Raw genomic sequence first — 16101 nt, 5'->3', positions numbered from 1 at the left:
ATCAGTTTTAATTACCTCCGCTTCCAGGTGATACTTTAGCAAGGGCGGCTATGTTGTGTAACCTGTTGTCAGCATATTTATCCCGCCCCTGGTCTGGATAGTTAGATTAGGCTACACATGAGCACGGGCCATCCGGTGTAACTTGTTGTCAGCTCACTCCGCCCACTAGACTCCACCACTCGTGATCAAGTATTATGCTCCAACTTGACCTGGAAAGTGCCCAACACCCTCGTGGGGTCAAGACTACTCGTATTTACAGAGCTGACGGACACTTGATTCAAACATCCTTTCGAAATACCTACCCCACGACGCAGCAAAAGCTACGAGCCCTCAAAATCACCAGCTTATAACCTCTCTTAACGCAATATGGAATTTCACGAACGGGTACAAGTGGGAGTAGCCTTTCGGGACCTCGGTGTATCCGGGTCCACTTCATCGACATCACGTCAACATACGGTAGTTTCTTATTTATCGGCCATTCCTAAGTTCCTGGTACACTACTTTACATCCCCTGAGAAGAGAAGGCCCCCAATTCTACGGAACTTTAATGGCTCCGTGTGTAGCGGTGAGATGTTGCTTGTTCTTGGAAGACCTGGAAGTGGTTGCTCGACTTTCCTGAAGAGCTTAGCCGGCGAAATACGTGGGCTAGAAATCGATAATGCATCGAACATTAATTACGATGGTAATTTGACTTTCTAACGACCATGAGTTGCACAAAAACGGCTAATGTTGTTCTCTAGGGATAACATACCCACAGATGCACCATAGGTTCAAAGGCGACTGCGTGTACCTCGCGGAGCTTGACGTACATTTCCCAGAGTTGACGTTAGGTCAAACCCTCACGTTCGCGGCTGCCGCAAGAGAGGTGAAGTCAAATAGCAAGTTGAGACCACGCAGCACAGCAATGGCTGTTTCCTCGCAATTCAACCTCAGCGATGTATTTGACTCAAAAGTCGGCAACGCGATGATCAGAGGCATTAGTGGAGGCGAAAAGAGACGAACGAGTATAGCTGAGGTTTTCATTAGTGGAGCTCAGCTCCAATGCTGGGATAACAGCACACGGGGTCTCGATAGCCGTACGGCTCTTGGCTTCGTACAGCTGATGAGAAGTTCGACGACAAATACGCGATCAACAGCGTTGATGAGTATTTACCAGGCCTCAGACGCCATATATGAGGTAACTCATGATCTTCTCATATACTAATGATATGGATAGCTAATGTGTACCACAGAACTTTGACAAAGTTACCTTGCTATATGAAGGCCGTCAGATATACTTTGGTCCTGCTACCCTAGCCGCCAAGTACTTCACCGATCTGGGCTTTGAGAGGCCATCCCGTGCAACGATTGCCGACTTTCTGACATCGCTCACCCACCCAGAACAGCGAATGGTGAGGAAAGGCTTCGAAAACAGTGTACCGCGCTCCGCTGAAGAATTCGCCGTCACTTGGAGGCGGAGTGCGGCCGCAAAGGCGCTTCTTCAAGAAATTGACGAGTCCAACGCTACTTACAGGAAGAAATGTAAAGTGGACGGTATTGATACTTTGCAGTCAGGCTTCCTTTTCTCGTAATCTCCACTAAACTGAACTTAAGGCAGGCAAAAAACGCTGACCTACTCGATCCCTATCTACGTTCAGATATGGCTTTGCACCAAAAGAGGCATTCAGCGACTCCGAAATAACTACGTCCCTACCGTGGCCGGCGTCATCGGAAACACCATAATCTCCATCATTGTAGGCAGCGTATACTACAACCTTGGGGAAGACACCGATGCTCTTGATAAACGGGCTGTATTGGTGTTCTTCTCTCTTATGATCAATGCATATGCACCTGCATTCGAGGTATCGTCATTATCAGCATTCATGTACTATCACTGACACGATATAGATTATGGCAATGTGGGCTCAGCGTCCCATAGTAGAGAAACACAACCGATATGCCCTCTACCATCCCTTCACTGAGAGTTGCGCTTCTCTCATTTGTGACCTACCTAATAAGGTGGCGACGTGTATCTTCTTCAACACGACCCTCTACTTCATGTCTAATCTACGTAGGACTGCAGGTGCTTTTTTCACCTATATGGTCTTTATGTTCGCCACTATTCTGGCCATGTCAATGTTCTTTCGAATGGTGGGATCACTTTCTAGCACTCTCGAACAGACCATGGTACCTGTTTCAATGGTTATCCTGATCTTCAGCGCGTATACGGGCTTCATTATCCCGGTCAAAGACATGATCTCTTGGTTAAGTTGGTTGCGGCGGCTAAATCCGATTGCATTTGCATACGAAAGCTTGATGATCAACGAGGTAAGTCTCATTGTCCAATTCCCTGATTTCTCTTTTGACAAAAGTAGTTTGCTGGCCGTAGCTTTACATGCTCACGCCTCATACCTATAGGACCCGCATACACGGAGAACAGCTTGGAAAACAAGGTTTGCGCTGCTATAGGTTCAAAACCCGGAATTCTTGATGTTGATGGTTCGGCATTCATCGCGTCAAAGTATGGATTCCAGACGGCCCATCTTTGGAGGTGAGTCTCTCTTAGAGCTAAGCAGATCTTTTCTAAGCCAACTAGAAACATTGGAATAATCCTCTCTATGCTCTTGATATTCTTCACGATCCATCTTATTGCGGCTGAATATATTGCTGCTCGGCGTTCTCGAGGAGAAGTCCTGCTTTTTCGAGGAAGCGCGCAGCGTGGAAATCAGGCTGAAGATGAAGAGACAGGACGATGGTCCAGTGGGAAGCATGTCCATGACCAAACGCCTATCCAAACGACACACTCTCACCATAGTAAGGAGGTTGTGGAAAGTTCGAATAAACAGTCTACTTTCCAATGGAGCGACCTCAACTATAAAGTCAAACTCAAGAATGGCTCTCGTCACATCTTGAAAGATGTGGAAGGCTGGGTGAAACCGGGCACCTTGACTGCACTGATGGTGAGTTTCTCCGTCCTCGGAATGAATTTTCGCTAAAGAAGTTGAATAGGGTGTGACTGGCGCGGGTAAGACCAGTCTCCTCGACATTCTAGCCTGCAGAGCCAGGGTAGGGATCGTGACAGGTAGCATAAGCCTTGGTACTCAGCAGCGTGTTGCAGATTTCCAGCGTAAGACGGGTTATGTTCAGCAGGAAGACCTGCATCTATCTACTTCAACCGTTCGCGAGGCTTTGGAGTTCAGTGCTGAACTACGGCATCCTAACGAGAATGGGTCCTCCGAACGATCGCACTATGTCCAGCATATCATTGATATTCTAGATATGAGTTCATTTGCTGAAGCTGTTGTCGGAGTACCAGGCGAAGGTGCGTTGTAATTTTGTAGCTTAGGGCATAGCTAACCAACTAGGTCTCAACGTTGAGCAACGAAAAAGACTTAGTATTGCGGTGGAAATGGTGGCCAGACCAGAGTTGCTTTTATTTCTAGGTACGTACATGATAGAATTTAGAGTAGACTTAACTTGCTGATTCGTATACAGATGAGCCCACGTCTGGCCTTGATAGTCAGACTGCATGGTCAATTTGTACGCTTCTTCGTCAGCTAAGTGACAACGGACAAGCTATTCTCGTTACCATACATCAGCCTTCTTCCCAACTTTTCCAGATTTTCGATCGCCTACTACTCCTGGACCAGAGCGGCAGAATGCTGTACTTCGGCGATATAGGCCCTGAGTCGTCCACCTTGATCGAATACTTCGAACAAAATGGTGCCGCCGCATGTGGCTCCGGTCAGAATCCGGCGGAATGGGTTCTGGACGTAACTGGGCATGCTGATAAGACTGAGACTGTCCAAACAGGTCCCGACAAAGATTGGTGCAATATCTGGGCCTGTAGCTCTGAAAGAAAAGCCGTTTTGCATCACCTCAAGGAGTTCCAAGGAACTTCTATCGACGTTGCAGGCCCACAGCACGGGAGTCGGAAAGCAGAGTACGCAGCTTCATTTCCTCGTCAGCTGCGCCTGGTCGTCAAGCGTGTATTCCAGGAGTATTGGCGCAACCCAATGTATCTCTACTCTAAAGGTGCATTATGCGCTGGAGTGGTAAGTCACGTCGGCAACACTTCACTATCTCTATAGACTGACGCATCCCAGACTCTCTGTAATGGTCTTTCCTTCTATAATACGAGCCACGACATTCAGGGCATATCGAACATCTTCTTCTCTGTCTTCCTATTCACGCAGCTGTTCAGTACTCTCGACCAACAGGTTATCCCCCGCCTTACATCTGGAAGAGCACTCTTCGAAGCCCGCGAAAGAAGGTCAAAGACATATTCATGGGTCGCTATGATATCTGCTCATATACTAGTCGAATTGTTGTGGCAAACGATAGCAGCTTTTATAATCTTCGTCACATGGTGGTACCCTACTGGCCTTTGGCGAAACCAGGATCCAAGCTTTGGGACGAGCGAGCGCAGCGGTCTTGCATTCGGCATGATATGGCTTTTCAATCTATGGATCTCGACTTTCTCACAAACGGTGGGCGTTGGCATGGATCATGAAGAGACGGCAGTTCAAATTGCGACCTTGTTCTTCTGGCTGTCCCTTGTGTTCTGCGGGTAACCTCCCACCCTGCACATTAATCAACGTGAACGACATGAGCTAACTGTCGTCCAGAGTCCTCGTCCCGCCGAAAGATCTCCCCCGCTTCTGGGAATTCGTCTATCGCGCGTCACCTATAACCTATTTCATCGATGGCACTGTGGTCGCAGGCCTTGCTAACATGCCCATTCACTGCGCAGAAATTGAACTTCTTCACATCAATCCCCCCAGCGGTCAAGGGTGTGGAAGTTACCTCGACTCGTTCATTAGCGTGGCTGGTGGATCTCTATGGAATCACGATGCGACTTCTGATTGCTTGTATTGCCCAGTCTCTAATACGACACCGCTGTTGGCAATTTACGGGGTCGAATTCGAGAGCCGGTGGCACAACTTTGGGTATTTGGCCGTTTACGTACTATTCAATGTTCTGGCAACCTTCGGGATCTACTGGGCTTTTAGGGAGCGAAAAGCGAGAGTTCATTCTGTCTAAGAGTGGGAGAGCGGAAAGCGAACTCCCAAAAGCATTGTCACACAATGGAAATGATGATCGAATCTATGGAGTTGTAAGCGCAAAGCAACCGCACAGGCGTAGGAGCTATGCAAGCTATCTTTCGGTCGAAGTAACACTAGTTTGAAGCATGCTGGTCATTGTAGAAAAGGCTGTGAAGATGTCAATGAGATGTAAGATCCTGTTAGATAAAAGGCAATGTTCGATACAGGAAATGGCATAGCCAGAACTACCTACACTATCTCTGAACGGGTTAGCCTTCAATCTATCTGCATCTCTACCGAAAGCAATGAACTCTCTAGAAAAGAGTTAAAGTCCCTTTATTGCCATTTCATGGCCAAGTTTATGCGTATAACCGCATCTCTTTCTCATACTTGTCAAAGTACCAAGTCCTAGGCGAAAACGTACGAGACCGGGCGATATGGTGCATTTCACGAAACAGTAACAGTCGGACGCAGATCATAAGCACCTAGAAGCCGATGAAAAACCCCTTGATAGTCGAAATGCTCATGTGGCTTGTCCAAAGTGCTTCTAGCCTCTTGGATCCGACCCGTCCAAACCACCATCTTCGGTACGTGATCACCCTCCGCCACCCAATCCAGAGCAGTCTAATTGCTGTAATATTAGTCTTCCCTCTAAGCTTATTGCGCAGAATGGAACTCTTTCCTGTTAAAAGCCTCCATCTCCTTCCGGAACGCGACCACCTGATTTGTTTCACTATACCTTACATCTGCCCAAGATAGACATTGATCCTTCTTCAGATCATGTTTCAATACAATTCCATGTGCTAGACCGATGGGCAGCCCTTCGATCAAGAGCGAATCCTTGGCCGTCATGAGCTTGCCGTATACCATGAATCCGCCCACACCATCAAGCGTCTCGCCAGTTTTGAGATCGCGCTTCGCCGTCGCGACAACGTCGCCGCGCCATGTCTTGGTCTGGCCGGTAGGTTCACCGCGCACCATTATACTTGCCACTGAGATACCGAGTTCGAGTCCGATGAGGTGGTAGGGCTTGTACTGCGCGGCATATTTCCCGGTCGAGTCGGTTTTGAGACCGTACTGCTTAAAGCACTCCTTCTGGTACTCGCCTGGTGCTTCGATGATGACATAGACGCCCCAACGAAGGTCGTTGTGTACCCATCGTCCATCCTTTTCTACACACGAGACGACTTCGACGGTGCCTTTCTTATGTAGTTGGCCGCCATCACTCGCTGGCTTGAGGACTTCGGGCAGATCATGAGTACCACAAGGTGGGAATGCTAAGCCATCTGAGAGCGGAGATAGATCGCATCCGTTTGCCACCGCTGCCATCTCTAGCGCGGATTTGGTCCCATGGAGAAAAGAATTGAACATTTGGGGATTAAAGTCACCACTCGCGAGCTGTTACTTTGTGAAGCCATAGTGGTCCCAGACGGTATCCGGTGTAGAGTAATGGTATTGCGGTAGATGCTTCGTTCCCTTTCCGGCGCAAACGACGTCGAAGCCTGCGGTGCGGGCCCAGTCTACCAACTCAGCGATGAGGGCAGGCTGGTCACCGTACGCCATGGAGTAGATGATATCCGCATCTTTCGCCCTTCTCGTAAGAAGAGGTCCGGCAAGCACATCAGCCTCGACATTGATCATGACGATGTGCTTCTTATGCTCGCAGCAGAGCAAGGCGTGTTTCACGCCCGCAGCTGGTTTGCCAGTTGCTTCGAGAATAACATCGATGCCTGGGGTCGCGATCATGGCAGCAGAGTCTGTGGTAATGACCGTCCTTCCCTGCTTAAGACCTTCCTCCAGTGACATTGAGGCAGTAACATTATATTTCTCCCGCGGAAAGCCCGTCTTCCTCAGTGCATTAAGGGCACGTTCTGGTGCGAGATCGGCAATGGCTGCCAGCCTCTTAAACCTCACACCTTTTGTGCGACTGTGATATACTCCGCCTGAAATTAGACTCTTTGTTTCACTACTCACGAAACACGGTACTTACTACATGGATCCGAATTTCCCCGCCCCAATGATACCAACTTGTATCGGCTTCCCAGCCTCCTCTAGAGCAGCTAGTTTTGTACAAAGGCTCGTCATCTTGAGACAATTTGTTCCGCACTCAAAACTTGAACAACATGCTGACAACCGGGCTTCGACACTTACTATATAAGTACAATATATAGACATATCTTGGCTTCTACGTTTGAACCCGCACTATGTCCCCTCCTTCCCCATTTTTCTAGTTGCGTATCCCCGCAGAGGGATTTCAACATCCATCTTCATGTGCCTCGTCTCGAGTCCAATCCCAAATCGGACTAGGCTCCGATGCCCCGAAAGGGCAGCTCGGGAAAGGAAAACCTGCAACACACTCCTTGACAATAAGAACATTGCCTGATGAGCTTTCGCTGGGAATCAAAATGGTAGCAGTGGTAGAACAAGAGGGAGACTGTCTGCGAAGCATGAGATATCAAGGAAGGTCCATCATCTTAAGTGGCATAGTGGTATCCCAAGCAAATTGCCAACAACCTATGCGACTATTCACCTTGGTCATTTCAGGCCGAATTTTGCAAGTTCGAAAGCAAAGCGTTCATTTTCACGCCTCTGCAACGGTGCTCAATTAGCTCGCACGCATCCCTGGTACTCCAGCGGTAGCTTAGCTGTCATGCCTTCTCGCTACCACATAGACGCAGCTGTAATGCCACGTCAAACCTCGTTAGCCAAGGCCGCACACCAATCGCCACAGCTGCCACAACACCAGCGCGACGCTCGCTACCACTGCTGCTTCGCATGGCGCACCCCGTCGCAATCTCTGACTTACCGCGACGGGCATGTTGCGGCCAAAAGTGTCGAATACAGTGCTTGATCCACGGTTCGTCAGGTTGCGGTTTGTCTGGGTGCGGAAGCCTCTTACGGGGAGAACCATGGGTGTGCGTTGGTAAGACAAAGGAAACGTTCAACTGAGGCCGTGGAGTGGCCGCCCTTGATGGCTTGACGGGGGGCTATGGCCGCATGATGATAGACGTTGATCAAGGTGCTTTAAGCAGAGTGTTGAAAGACTACATGCGCATGCAATAAAGGAGAGTGGTTTGTGTGGGAAAACCATGAATACCGTGCGCGAGTCATGACCCTGCTCATTTGGCGCCACACCACCCATGTTCGCTTTCTGCCATCTCCACACTTGTCGCTCAGATAATGGCGACTTTCGGTGTGTCGACGTCTACCTTTTTCAGCTTCTCGAGTCGTTGCGGTGTCATCTGGTACACGTCCGGCAACCCCGTTTCTCCCCATTCCTTGCCGTTCATGAGCTTCACAAGTCCAGGCGCTGCTGTGAAGATGCGCGCCATACCACTGTTGACATACATGTCAGCGTTCACCTCTCCGCACAACAAAACGTCTGACACTTACTGTCCATGATGCCCGGCACAGATCCATTGTCCCTCTTTTCCAGGTAGTGCGCCAACAAAAGGCACGCCGTCGACACTCAACCCTATAATACCACTCCAGCTATACGCAAAGCCTTCTCCAGGCCCGAATTCCGCTTCTCTCCAGCCGTCAAACTCTTCATTGACGAAGTCTTTGACACACTTAGTAACGCTCTCCAGATCCGCAAGGCCATCGTTGATGCAGTTTCCTGGGTTTTGTTCAACCCATTCGTCCAATGCTCGTTGTCCTGGGTTCGAGCCGCCAAACAGGATATTGCCGTCGGCCGTGCAGCGGGGGTTGATGCTGAACAGAGCGCCGTCTGCGAGGAGAACTCCGTACGAGTTGCAAAGGGCTTTTGAGCCGCTGAGAGCACGTGGTGGAACGACTCTGTTACACATGTGCGGCTTTGGTGTGATGAGGCCGCGCAGCGAGGGTTCGAGAGCGGCACTGTATGCATTTGTGGCGTGCACAACCGTGTCGCATGCGATGGCACCGCGGTCGGTACGAACAGTCCACTTCCTTCGCCCACTTCCGTCACTTGTGATGGAGTTTGCAACCGTATAGGTCTGCAGATTAGCGCCCTTCTTCAGGTTCTCTCGCATGATGTGCGCCGTTAGTTTCCACGGCTGCAGCGTCGACGCTTGCCACGCGTAACACGCCGTCGCGCCTTTGATCTTTGATATCTTAGCTGCTTTGGCGGGATCATGCGTGACTTTTATGTGATCAACCTTCCCACCAGCATTTGCATACCTCTCAAATACGTCCCTAGCCGCCTTCGCCACATCCTCGTCGAGTGGGACGTCAAGCGTCTCACCGACCCAAAGATCGCAGTCAACGTTGTTCTCTTGGACATACGCAACGAGCGCTTTCCAAGTTGCTGATTCATTGTTCATGATCTTGATAGCTTGCGCCTTTCCATATGCCTTCTCGAATTTCCCGTAGTGTCGCCATTGGTCTGGCTTACAGTGACCAGCATTTCGTCCCGTGGCTCCTGAGCAAAATTCCCGTGCTTCGACGATTACCACGCTCTTGCTTGGCCAGGTCTCCAAATGGTGTTTTGTTACCAAAGTCCCGCTGATGCCCGAGCCTATGATTACGGTGTCTGCTTCCTTTGGTAATGTTTCCGAGGTGCGGTGGTCTAGTAAAGGATCGCATCGCACTTGTTGCAGCCAATATGACATCGATTGCCCGCCTTGCTTTGGAAAGCCAGTCCTGTGGCGATCTGATGCAGGCGGAGTAGATGCGTGTTCTTCGACGTTGAGAGCAGCTGACGTGTTCGTCGTTGTAACGCTGGCTGCCCCGCCAATGCTGGGACTTCCAGGTTCCGCTTCTTTCATGTTGATGTGACATGAACACCGATAGCTACACAAAAAGTAAACTCTAGTGTTTCGGTCACTTACTTTCTTCACCTTTATAAAGCCCCCAGGTTATTCAAAGATAGGTCGGGAAATGGGGTTGATATGTCAAGTTTGCATAGATAAGGCGTGCTCGGTAATGTCGCGATTATTGCCGAAGCAATTGAACGCAAACGCATTTTCCCGATGTCGCACTTCAGATGAATTGAACATGAACACATTTTGTATTTGCCAGACTACGATTATCCGACTTCTTATTCTAGTCGCACAATGTCGGATTGTCAATGTCTATGCATAGGGAGTATGTAAGAACATGATTGCGTGATACATCTTCATATTCCTATCCAGAAGCCTCCAAGTACTGATGCTCTATGCATGAGAGCCCAACCCAGAACGCCGGCTATGCTTATACCCGTCTAAAAATGCTTTAACCATCATAGCGCCTTGAAACTCCTTCAGGTAGAGGCTATCCAGTACAAACGACAAAAGAAAACCAGGCCAAAGCCAAATGAGACGTCCTACAACCCTGTCCACCCCCTTCGTCTCCGAATCTGAGTAGGATGCACACTCCCACTTACTTCTTCTGCGACTGCGGGCTTCTAATCCGCGCCCGCGCCCGCGCCCTTGCCCTTTGCCCCAACCGTACTCAATTCTCCACCGCTCGTCTCCCTCCTCCTTCGTACGATGTGAAGACGTGGTAGGACTGGACTGCTCACACCACTGCCATTGGTGGGTATGTCATTCTCACCACCGATGGTGCTTTGTCGACGACGATTCACGGCTTCACTTAGGCGGCCTTGTCGAGCCTTGGGGAGACGTGAGGAGGATTTCGCGTTTGCTTCTATGCGTGAGAGGCTGGATACAGCGTCCCGAGATGGATCTCGAGATGAAGGTCGAGTACTTTGCGTGCGTAAGGATGCTGGTGTCCCGTTGGACTGGAGGACGGCGAATGATGTCGAGCTCCTCGTTAAAGGGGTGGGCTTCGATCTTCCAGAAGACAAAGGTGCAGCGGAGGGATCTTCAGCAAGATCCCACATAGCCGCAGTGGATTGACTTCGGGTTACACGGTCCCTGCCGCTACCGACCAATGTCGGTGTATTGGACATAGTTGGGAGCATGAATGTATTCTTGAGACTCGTTGGCGTAGGGGGCGTTAGTCCCATACCACTTCCTACCATCGTGCTTCCAGTGCTTGACCCTGAGCCATCGCGTCGACTAGATGATGAAGCAGGGCGCCTCAAGTTCATACCTAAACCTGAAGCACGAGATACACTGCGCTTGCCGTTTGAACTCGTAGTCATACCGGAGACTTCCACTTCATCACAGGCGCGGACGAGCTCTTCTGCCATCTGTCGTACCAAGACCGCAGGATCCTGTCCCATGAGCCAGCTAATGCGTTCATAGCAGCCAAAGGCGCGAATCAACCAGCAGCCTTCCTCCTTCGCATCGCAAATCGTCCGTAATATACGTAATAGATTGAGACGTGTGACAGCATCTTTATGTCCAAGTTTCTGTTCCGTGCGGTTGAAGATCTCGGGGACAGCGAGCGACGCGGCGATGGGCGGAGACAAGCGCACTAGCTTCTGTAGCGGCTCGAGCATATTCTCAAAGGTCGAGTGAGACAGGTCGGCTGAAGTATATGCAGAGATAATGGCAGGCGTGAAGTTCGCATGCGAAGAGAGGAGGTATTGTTCGACACGTGCAGTTTCTTCCTGGAGCCTATCACTAATGTTAGAAATACGAGTATTAGACGTAAAGGCTGGCTGAATACATACCACACGAAGATGGCATCCAGGGCTGTGACTGCCCAATTGCGGTCGCCAAGTAGTGACACGTAGAACGCAAGACCCTTTGCATCCCACAGCATCTTGCGCGCAACCTTACCGGAGTTCACCATCTCAAGCAGTACCGGTAGAGCGAACTCCTTGAGCGGTCCGCCCTCGCGCACTACCTCCTTCAGCAGCGGGATAATATCAGATAGCGCTGCCTCTTCTTGTCGGCTCTTGTTGTGTCTACACAGGTTATACATGGTGTTGAGGATCTGGTTAGAAATTTCGCGATGGAATGGTGGCAAGCGGGTGGGATCTGAGGCAGAGCGACTTTGGGTACGGTATTTTGCGTCCTTTTGGCGGGTTGATTTGAGCAGTTCGATTAGAATATCGATTGCATTCGAGTTTTGGAGCGCTTCATGAGTTGAAGAGAGGGATGAGAGATTTTTGATGAACTTGAGCATAGTGATCTGGTGCGGGGGAGACATTCTGCGGAGATCTTTGAGCACGCCTGTATACCATTAGCCAAGTTCCAGTATCCGGAGCAACCTCTTTCTGAAAAGGTTGAAACTGTCTCAACGGCTTGCGACAGCTCCAAACTAGGTATATGGGGCGGAGAATAAAAAGCAAGAAGACTTACGTTTCAAGATCATGCGATCTGCCACGAGATCCTTAACATGACTCTCCGCTTGCGAGAAGATCAAAAAGATGTGCACAATTCTGCCGACGATGAGCCTCGCCACCTCTCCGTCTTCCTCAACCATTCTGTTCAACACTAGCGACAATGGATACAACACACTACTCCTCGAGAAGATACGGCAAAAATCGTTCTTGGGCGTCGGCCCTTGCAGTTCAAAAACACCATACACACCGTTGACGCCGATGAGCACCAAGTCTCGCTCGGCGTCAATGTCCTCTTCCAAAAACTCAACGAGAACGTTAATACCACCACAGCCAATGAACATTTGCAACGTCAAGGTACTGGTCTGGTACATCTGTCGTACAAAAGCCGCGGCCTCCTTGCGAATGTCGCTGGGGTACTTCTTGTATGCAAAGTGGCAAATTGTGGGAATACCTCCGAGAAAGGATAGACTTTCTTGCGCTTCCGAGTCTTCTAATATGATCAAGTTGATGATCTTCAATAGCGGTAGTACCACCTCGTTGTGTGGTATTGTACCAAGAATCTCTAATATAGGTAGCATGCCATGGCTTCGCAAGATGATTGATCGCTTATCCGGCGACTCGTAGAGTACTTGCAAGAGTTGGTCTGCAAGATCAAGGAGGACATCGTCAGGCTGACTGGTCTTCAAACAGCCGACAAGATTCTCTGTCATCTTCGTCAATCGGTCATCCCGGTCTCGAGCGACGTTGTTCTCCAGGTTGAGATTGTCGAGCCCTTCTTCGAGATTGGCAAAAGGATCGAGGTCCTCCTCATCAGCAATGGTGAAAGAATTGGCCATTTTTGACGTAATCATAGCAAGGCTGCTATGCTCACTGCCACTATCGCTTTCCGCTCGGCCAGGGTTGGTGTTTGGGTGACCCTTGATGTCGCCAAAGACGTCGGAGAAGTCATCGCCCTCGTCCTCTGCATACTTTTGAATTTCGATCTCTGATTGAGTTCTCTGCAATCTACGGGTGGATGTCGAACTCGCCGATCGTTGTCGTACACTGCCGTTAGACTTGATATTCCGTGTTGATTTTGGCGCCGCCCTGAGATCGCTAGGGTGAAAGAGACGCGGAGAGAAAGACTCAGCAGGCGAGCTAGAGTTAGCTTTAAGAATTTGTGGAGGCAGGATTGCTAGGGGCTGTGTGTATTGCATTGCGGCAAGCTTCTTCTCAAAGGCCCCTTCATCTGCAGGCATTAGATCCGAGTAGTCTTCGATACTGTCTTCACGGAACAGCTGACTAGGCCTTGCCAACCCAGCGACCTTGGTCTTTGGCAGCTGCGAAGCTTTGGGTACGCCACGCAAAAATGCTGTTTTTGGTTGGCCATCATGCCTATCGTCCATGTCTGTGACGGTGGAGGTAGACCTTGACGATGGCGTAGTGGCTCTCGCCTTGGCGCCATTGGCTTTTGCACTCTCGACTGAAGTTTGCGGGAAGCTCTGGAAGTGTTGGAAACTCAGCGGGCTCTTCACCGTAGTCTCACCGTCCCCATACTCTGTCATGTCGGTGACTGCCTCGACGCTTGCATATGCTTTCAGCCTGTCCCCTGAGAACAGGCCAGCGAAATGGTCCTGAGGTTTGAGGTGCGGCATCTGCAATGCACGCGCTGAGATGCTTTCGACGAAATCGTCATCCCAATTATCGTCGTGATCTAGCTCTGGTGAACGGAACGATTCAGCTGTGGGTCTGTGCTTAGGTATGTTAAGATTGACGTTTACTGGAGCTTTGCGAACTGCCGACATGGCGCCGTTTACTGGGGCCTTGGTAGGTTGTTGCGTGCTAGGAGCAAGACGAGTGCTCCGCCGCAGTGAATTGGGAGATTTTAAGGCTTCGTTCCATTCTTGCACCGACTTGACAGCTTCTTGGTATTCGGTGGGTTTGGTGGGTACTGCGGGTACTGTTCGCTTAGCGCTGAGGATCCATGGGTGCTTCAGCAGCCGTTTCGCGGATATACGCAGGGTAGGGTTCTTCTGGAAGCATTCCATCAGGAACTCGCGGAGGAGCTATAGATGTTAGCGCTGAAGTTTACTAATTAGAGTGGAGCAGCTTTTACCGGAGAAGCACTGCCGGGTATAGGTGGATGCTCATCATTGACAATCCTGAACAGCGCCTGCATGGGTTGTAGCTTGTGGTATGGCGGTTTCCCCTCGATCAGCTCGATAACCGTACAGCCTAGACTCCATATATCCGAGGAAGTGGTGGCGCCAGAGAGCTCAATGACCTCTGGAGCCATCCAATATGGCGTGCCAACAACGCTTGATTGGTCCAAGCCAGACTGTTTCGTCGCTACTCCAAAGTCTGCCAACTTGACCAGGCCCTCTTTTGTTGTCAAAATGTTTGCCCCCTTGATATCCCTATGGATTACACCCTGCTCGTGGAGGTAGAGAAGACCATGGAGGACCTGTGACATGTACAAGGCGACGAGATTTTCCGGAAACTTTCCGAAGTTCTTGCAGATGCTGTGCAACGACCCGTTCTCGCAGTACCTGACCACATTAGTCCCTTGCTCACTGGAGAATAAAACCGTGGGTATTACTTACTCCAAAATGATGTACAGGCTCTCGGAACTCCTCACGAAGCCGTTGTATTTGACGATGTTGGGATGGTTTAGATTCTTGAGCAGATCAATCTCCATCTCCATATTCTTCAGATCTGCAGCGCCCAGGTTCTCCAGGCGAACCTGTTTGATCGCTACTGTCTCGCCCGTGCCCCAGTTCAGTGCCCTGTACACGCTGCCAAATGCGCCTTTGCCCAAGCAGTCGCCCAGCTGGTAATCCTTGAGGCCTGCCACATCTTGCGCTGCCCGCTGTGCCGCGCCCTCTCTGCTCGGCCGTTGTTCTCGTTCGCGGGGCTGGCTGGCATGGTTGGACGAAGACGAAGACTTCTTTGCGTGGCCCGGGGTATTCGAGCTGGCGCTTGGGGCTTGTGAGGATCGTGACGTCGAGGCCGCGTGGGTGGGCTTTGGTGGGTAGGACACCATTGTCGCTTTGCTCGTCTAGCCCGAGGCCTGCTTCCCGTGCCAATGCTGGCCTCTATACGCCTGCCTCGTCGTAGCCTGGCCGGGCGTGTGCGATTGCGATGCTGCGCGGGCGGCGTGTCGAGGATGGGCGGCGGTGGATGGCGCTGTTCGTCCGGTGTGCATATCCTCGCGCCGTGGCCTAGCTTCCCCAGATGGACGTCAATGCCCTCTCACGGTGTTGTTGGCTGCCCATGCACGACTCGTGTCGAGGGCGCTGGGGGCTGGCGGGGTCGGTCTCACGCCCTGGCCGTAGTATAGCAATTATGTCGTAGGGATCCCGGCCGCGAAACGGGCCTCGAGATTGCCCAGCGAATCTGCGAGCAGCCTACCGCCTTTCCGAGACAGTCGCAGGCTCAACACGTCGTCGCCTTTGCTCGCCGAGGGCATTCGTGCATGCGGGGGGGTGCTGGCAGAGATGTGTGTACGTGTGTGTTGGGCACAAAAGCTTGGGTTCATAGGGTGATGAGGTGGTGTTACTCGAGGCCGCAGTAGCTTCCGACCGCACCAGCGACCGTTGGTTGCGCTTCGCTTGGCTGTATTCCAAGGCGCACCCTTCCAACAAGCATCTTGCGACCTCACTGCTGTGTAGACTCCTGATATTCTTTTCCATAAATAGGCTTGGAAGTCAGCCGAGCTTATGGCGCGTTCTGGATCACACCGCGCGCCCATATGCGGGCATTTCCCGAATCGGCTCAACGCGAGAGCACGTGAATGAGCCTCTTCACCCAACTTGCACGTCTCAGTACCAACCCATCAAGTGCAGTGTCCACTCACGTACAACTAAGATCTGTCACCGCATGCAAGACATATTACACACATGCTTGGGGGTCATCTAACGGCTTCGCCAATGCGGGGAA

General features: G+C 50.9%; 4 protein-coding genes across 4 annotated transcripts; 1 reads left to right on the top strand and 3 right to left on the bottom strand.

Moving 5' to 3' along the window:
- Positions 1-333: 333 nt before the first annotated feature.
- Positions 334-5267, top strand: K460DRAFT_298372 (pleiotropic drug resistance protein, ABC superfamily). The gene is made up of 12 exons (XM_040929764.1): positions 334-682; positions 741-1177; positions 1233-1533; positions 1594-1841; positions 1888-2307; positions 2355-2530; positions 2576-2939; positions 2989-3301; positions 3345-3422; positions 3475-4034; positions 4086-4549; positions 4608-5267. The coding sequence occupies exons 1-12, from the start codon at positions 367-369 to the stop codon at positions 5020-5022; spliced, it is 4092 nt and encodes a 1363-aa protein (XP_040792257.1). The 5' UTR covers positions 334-366; the 3' UTR covers positions 5023-5267.
- Positions 5268-5681: 414 nt separating this feature from the next.
- On the bottom strand, positions 5682-7109 carry K460DRAFT_372141 (SAF domain-containing protein; the record flags this gene model as incomplete). The annotated part of the gene is made up of 3 exons (XM_040934481.1): positions 5682-6422; positions 6456-6951; positions 7015-7109. 3 exons carry the CDS (start codon positions 7107-7109, stop codon positions 5682-5684), a joined length of 1332 nt encoding a protein of 443 aa, XP_040792256.1.
- Positions 7110-8011: 902 nt separating this feature from the next.
- On the bottom strand, positions 8012-9909 carry K460DRAFT_360539 (DAO-domain-containing protein). Its single transcript, XM_040932290.1, has 2 exons — positions 8418-9909; positions 8012-8360 (listed from the first exon to the last, which is right to left on the bottom strand). The coding sequence occupies exons 1-2, from the start codon at positions 9770-9772 to the stop codon at positions 8198-8200; spliced, it is 1518 nt and encodes a 505-aa protein (XP_040792255.1). The 5' UTR covers positions 9773-9909; the 3' UTR covers positions 8012-8197.
- A 171-nt stretch (positions 9910-10080) lies between these two features.
- K460DRAFT_2113 (uncharacterized protein) lies at positions 10081-15355 on the bottom strand. The gene is made up of 5 exons (XM_040927267.1): positions 14766-15355; positions 14279-14711; positions 12200-14228; positions 11566-12070; positions 10081-11509 (listed from the first exon to the last, which is right to left on the bottom strand). The coding sequence occupies exons 1-5, from the start codon at positions 15203-15205 to the stop codon at positions 10390-10392; spliced, it is 4527 nt and encodes a 1508-aa protein (XP_040792254.1). The 5' UTR covers positions 15206-15355; the 3' UTR covers positions 10081-10389.
- Between the last annotated feature and the right edge of the window lie 746 nt (positions 15356-16101).

Source organism: Cucurbitaria berberidis, assembly GCF_010015615.1.
Source record: "Cucurbitaria berberidis CBS 394.84 unplaced genomic scaffold K460scaffold_1, whole genome shotgun sequence".
NCBI lineage: Eukaryota > Fungi > Ascomycota > Dothideomycetes > Pleosporales > Cucurbitariaceae > Cucurbitaria > Cucurbitaria berberidis.
The sequence above is the reverse complement of the archived record's forward strand: the minus strand, read 5'-3'. Positions and strand labels throughout refer to the sequence as shown.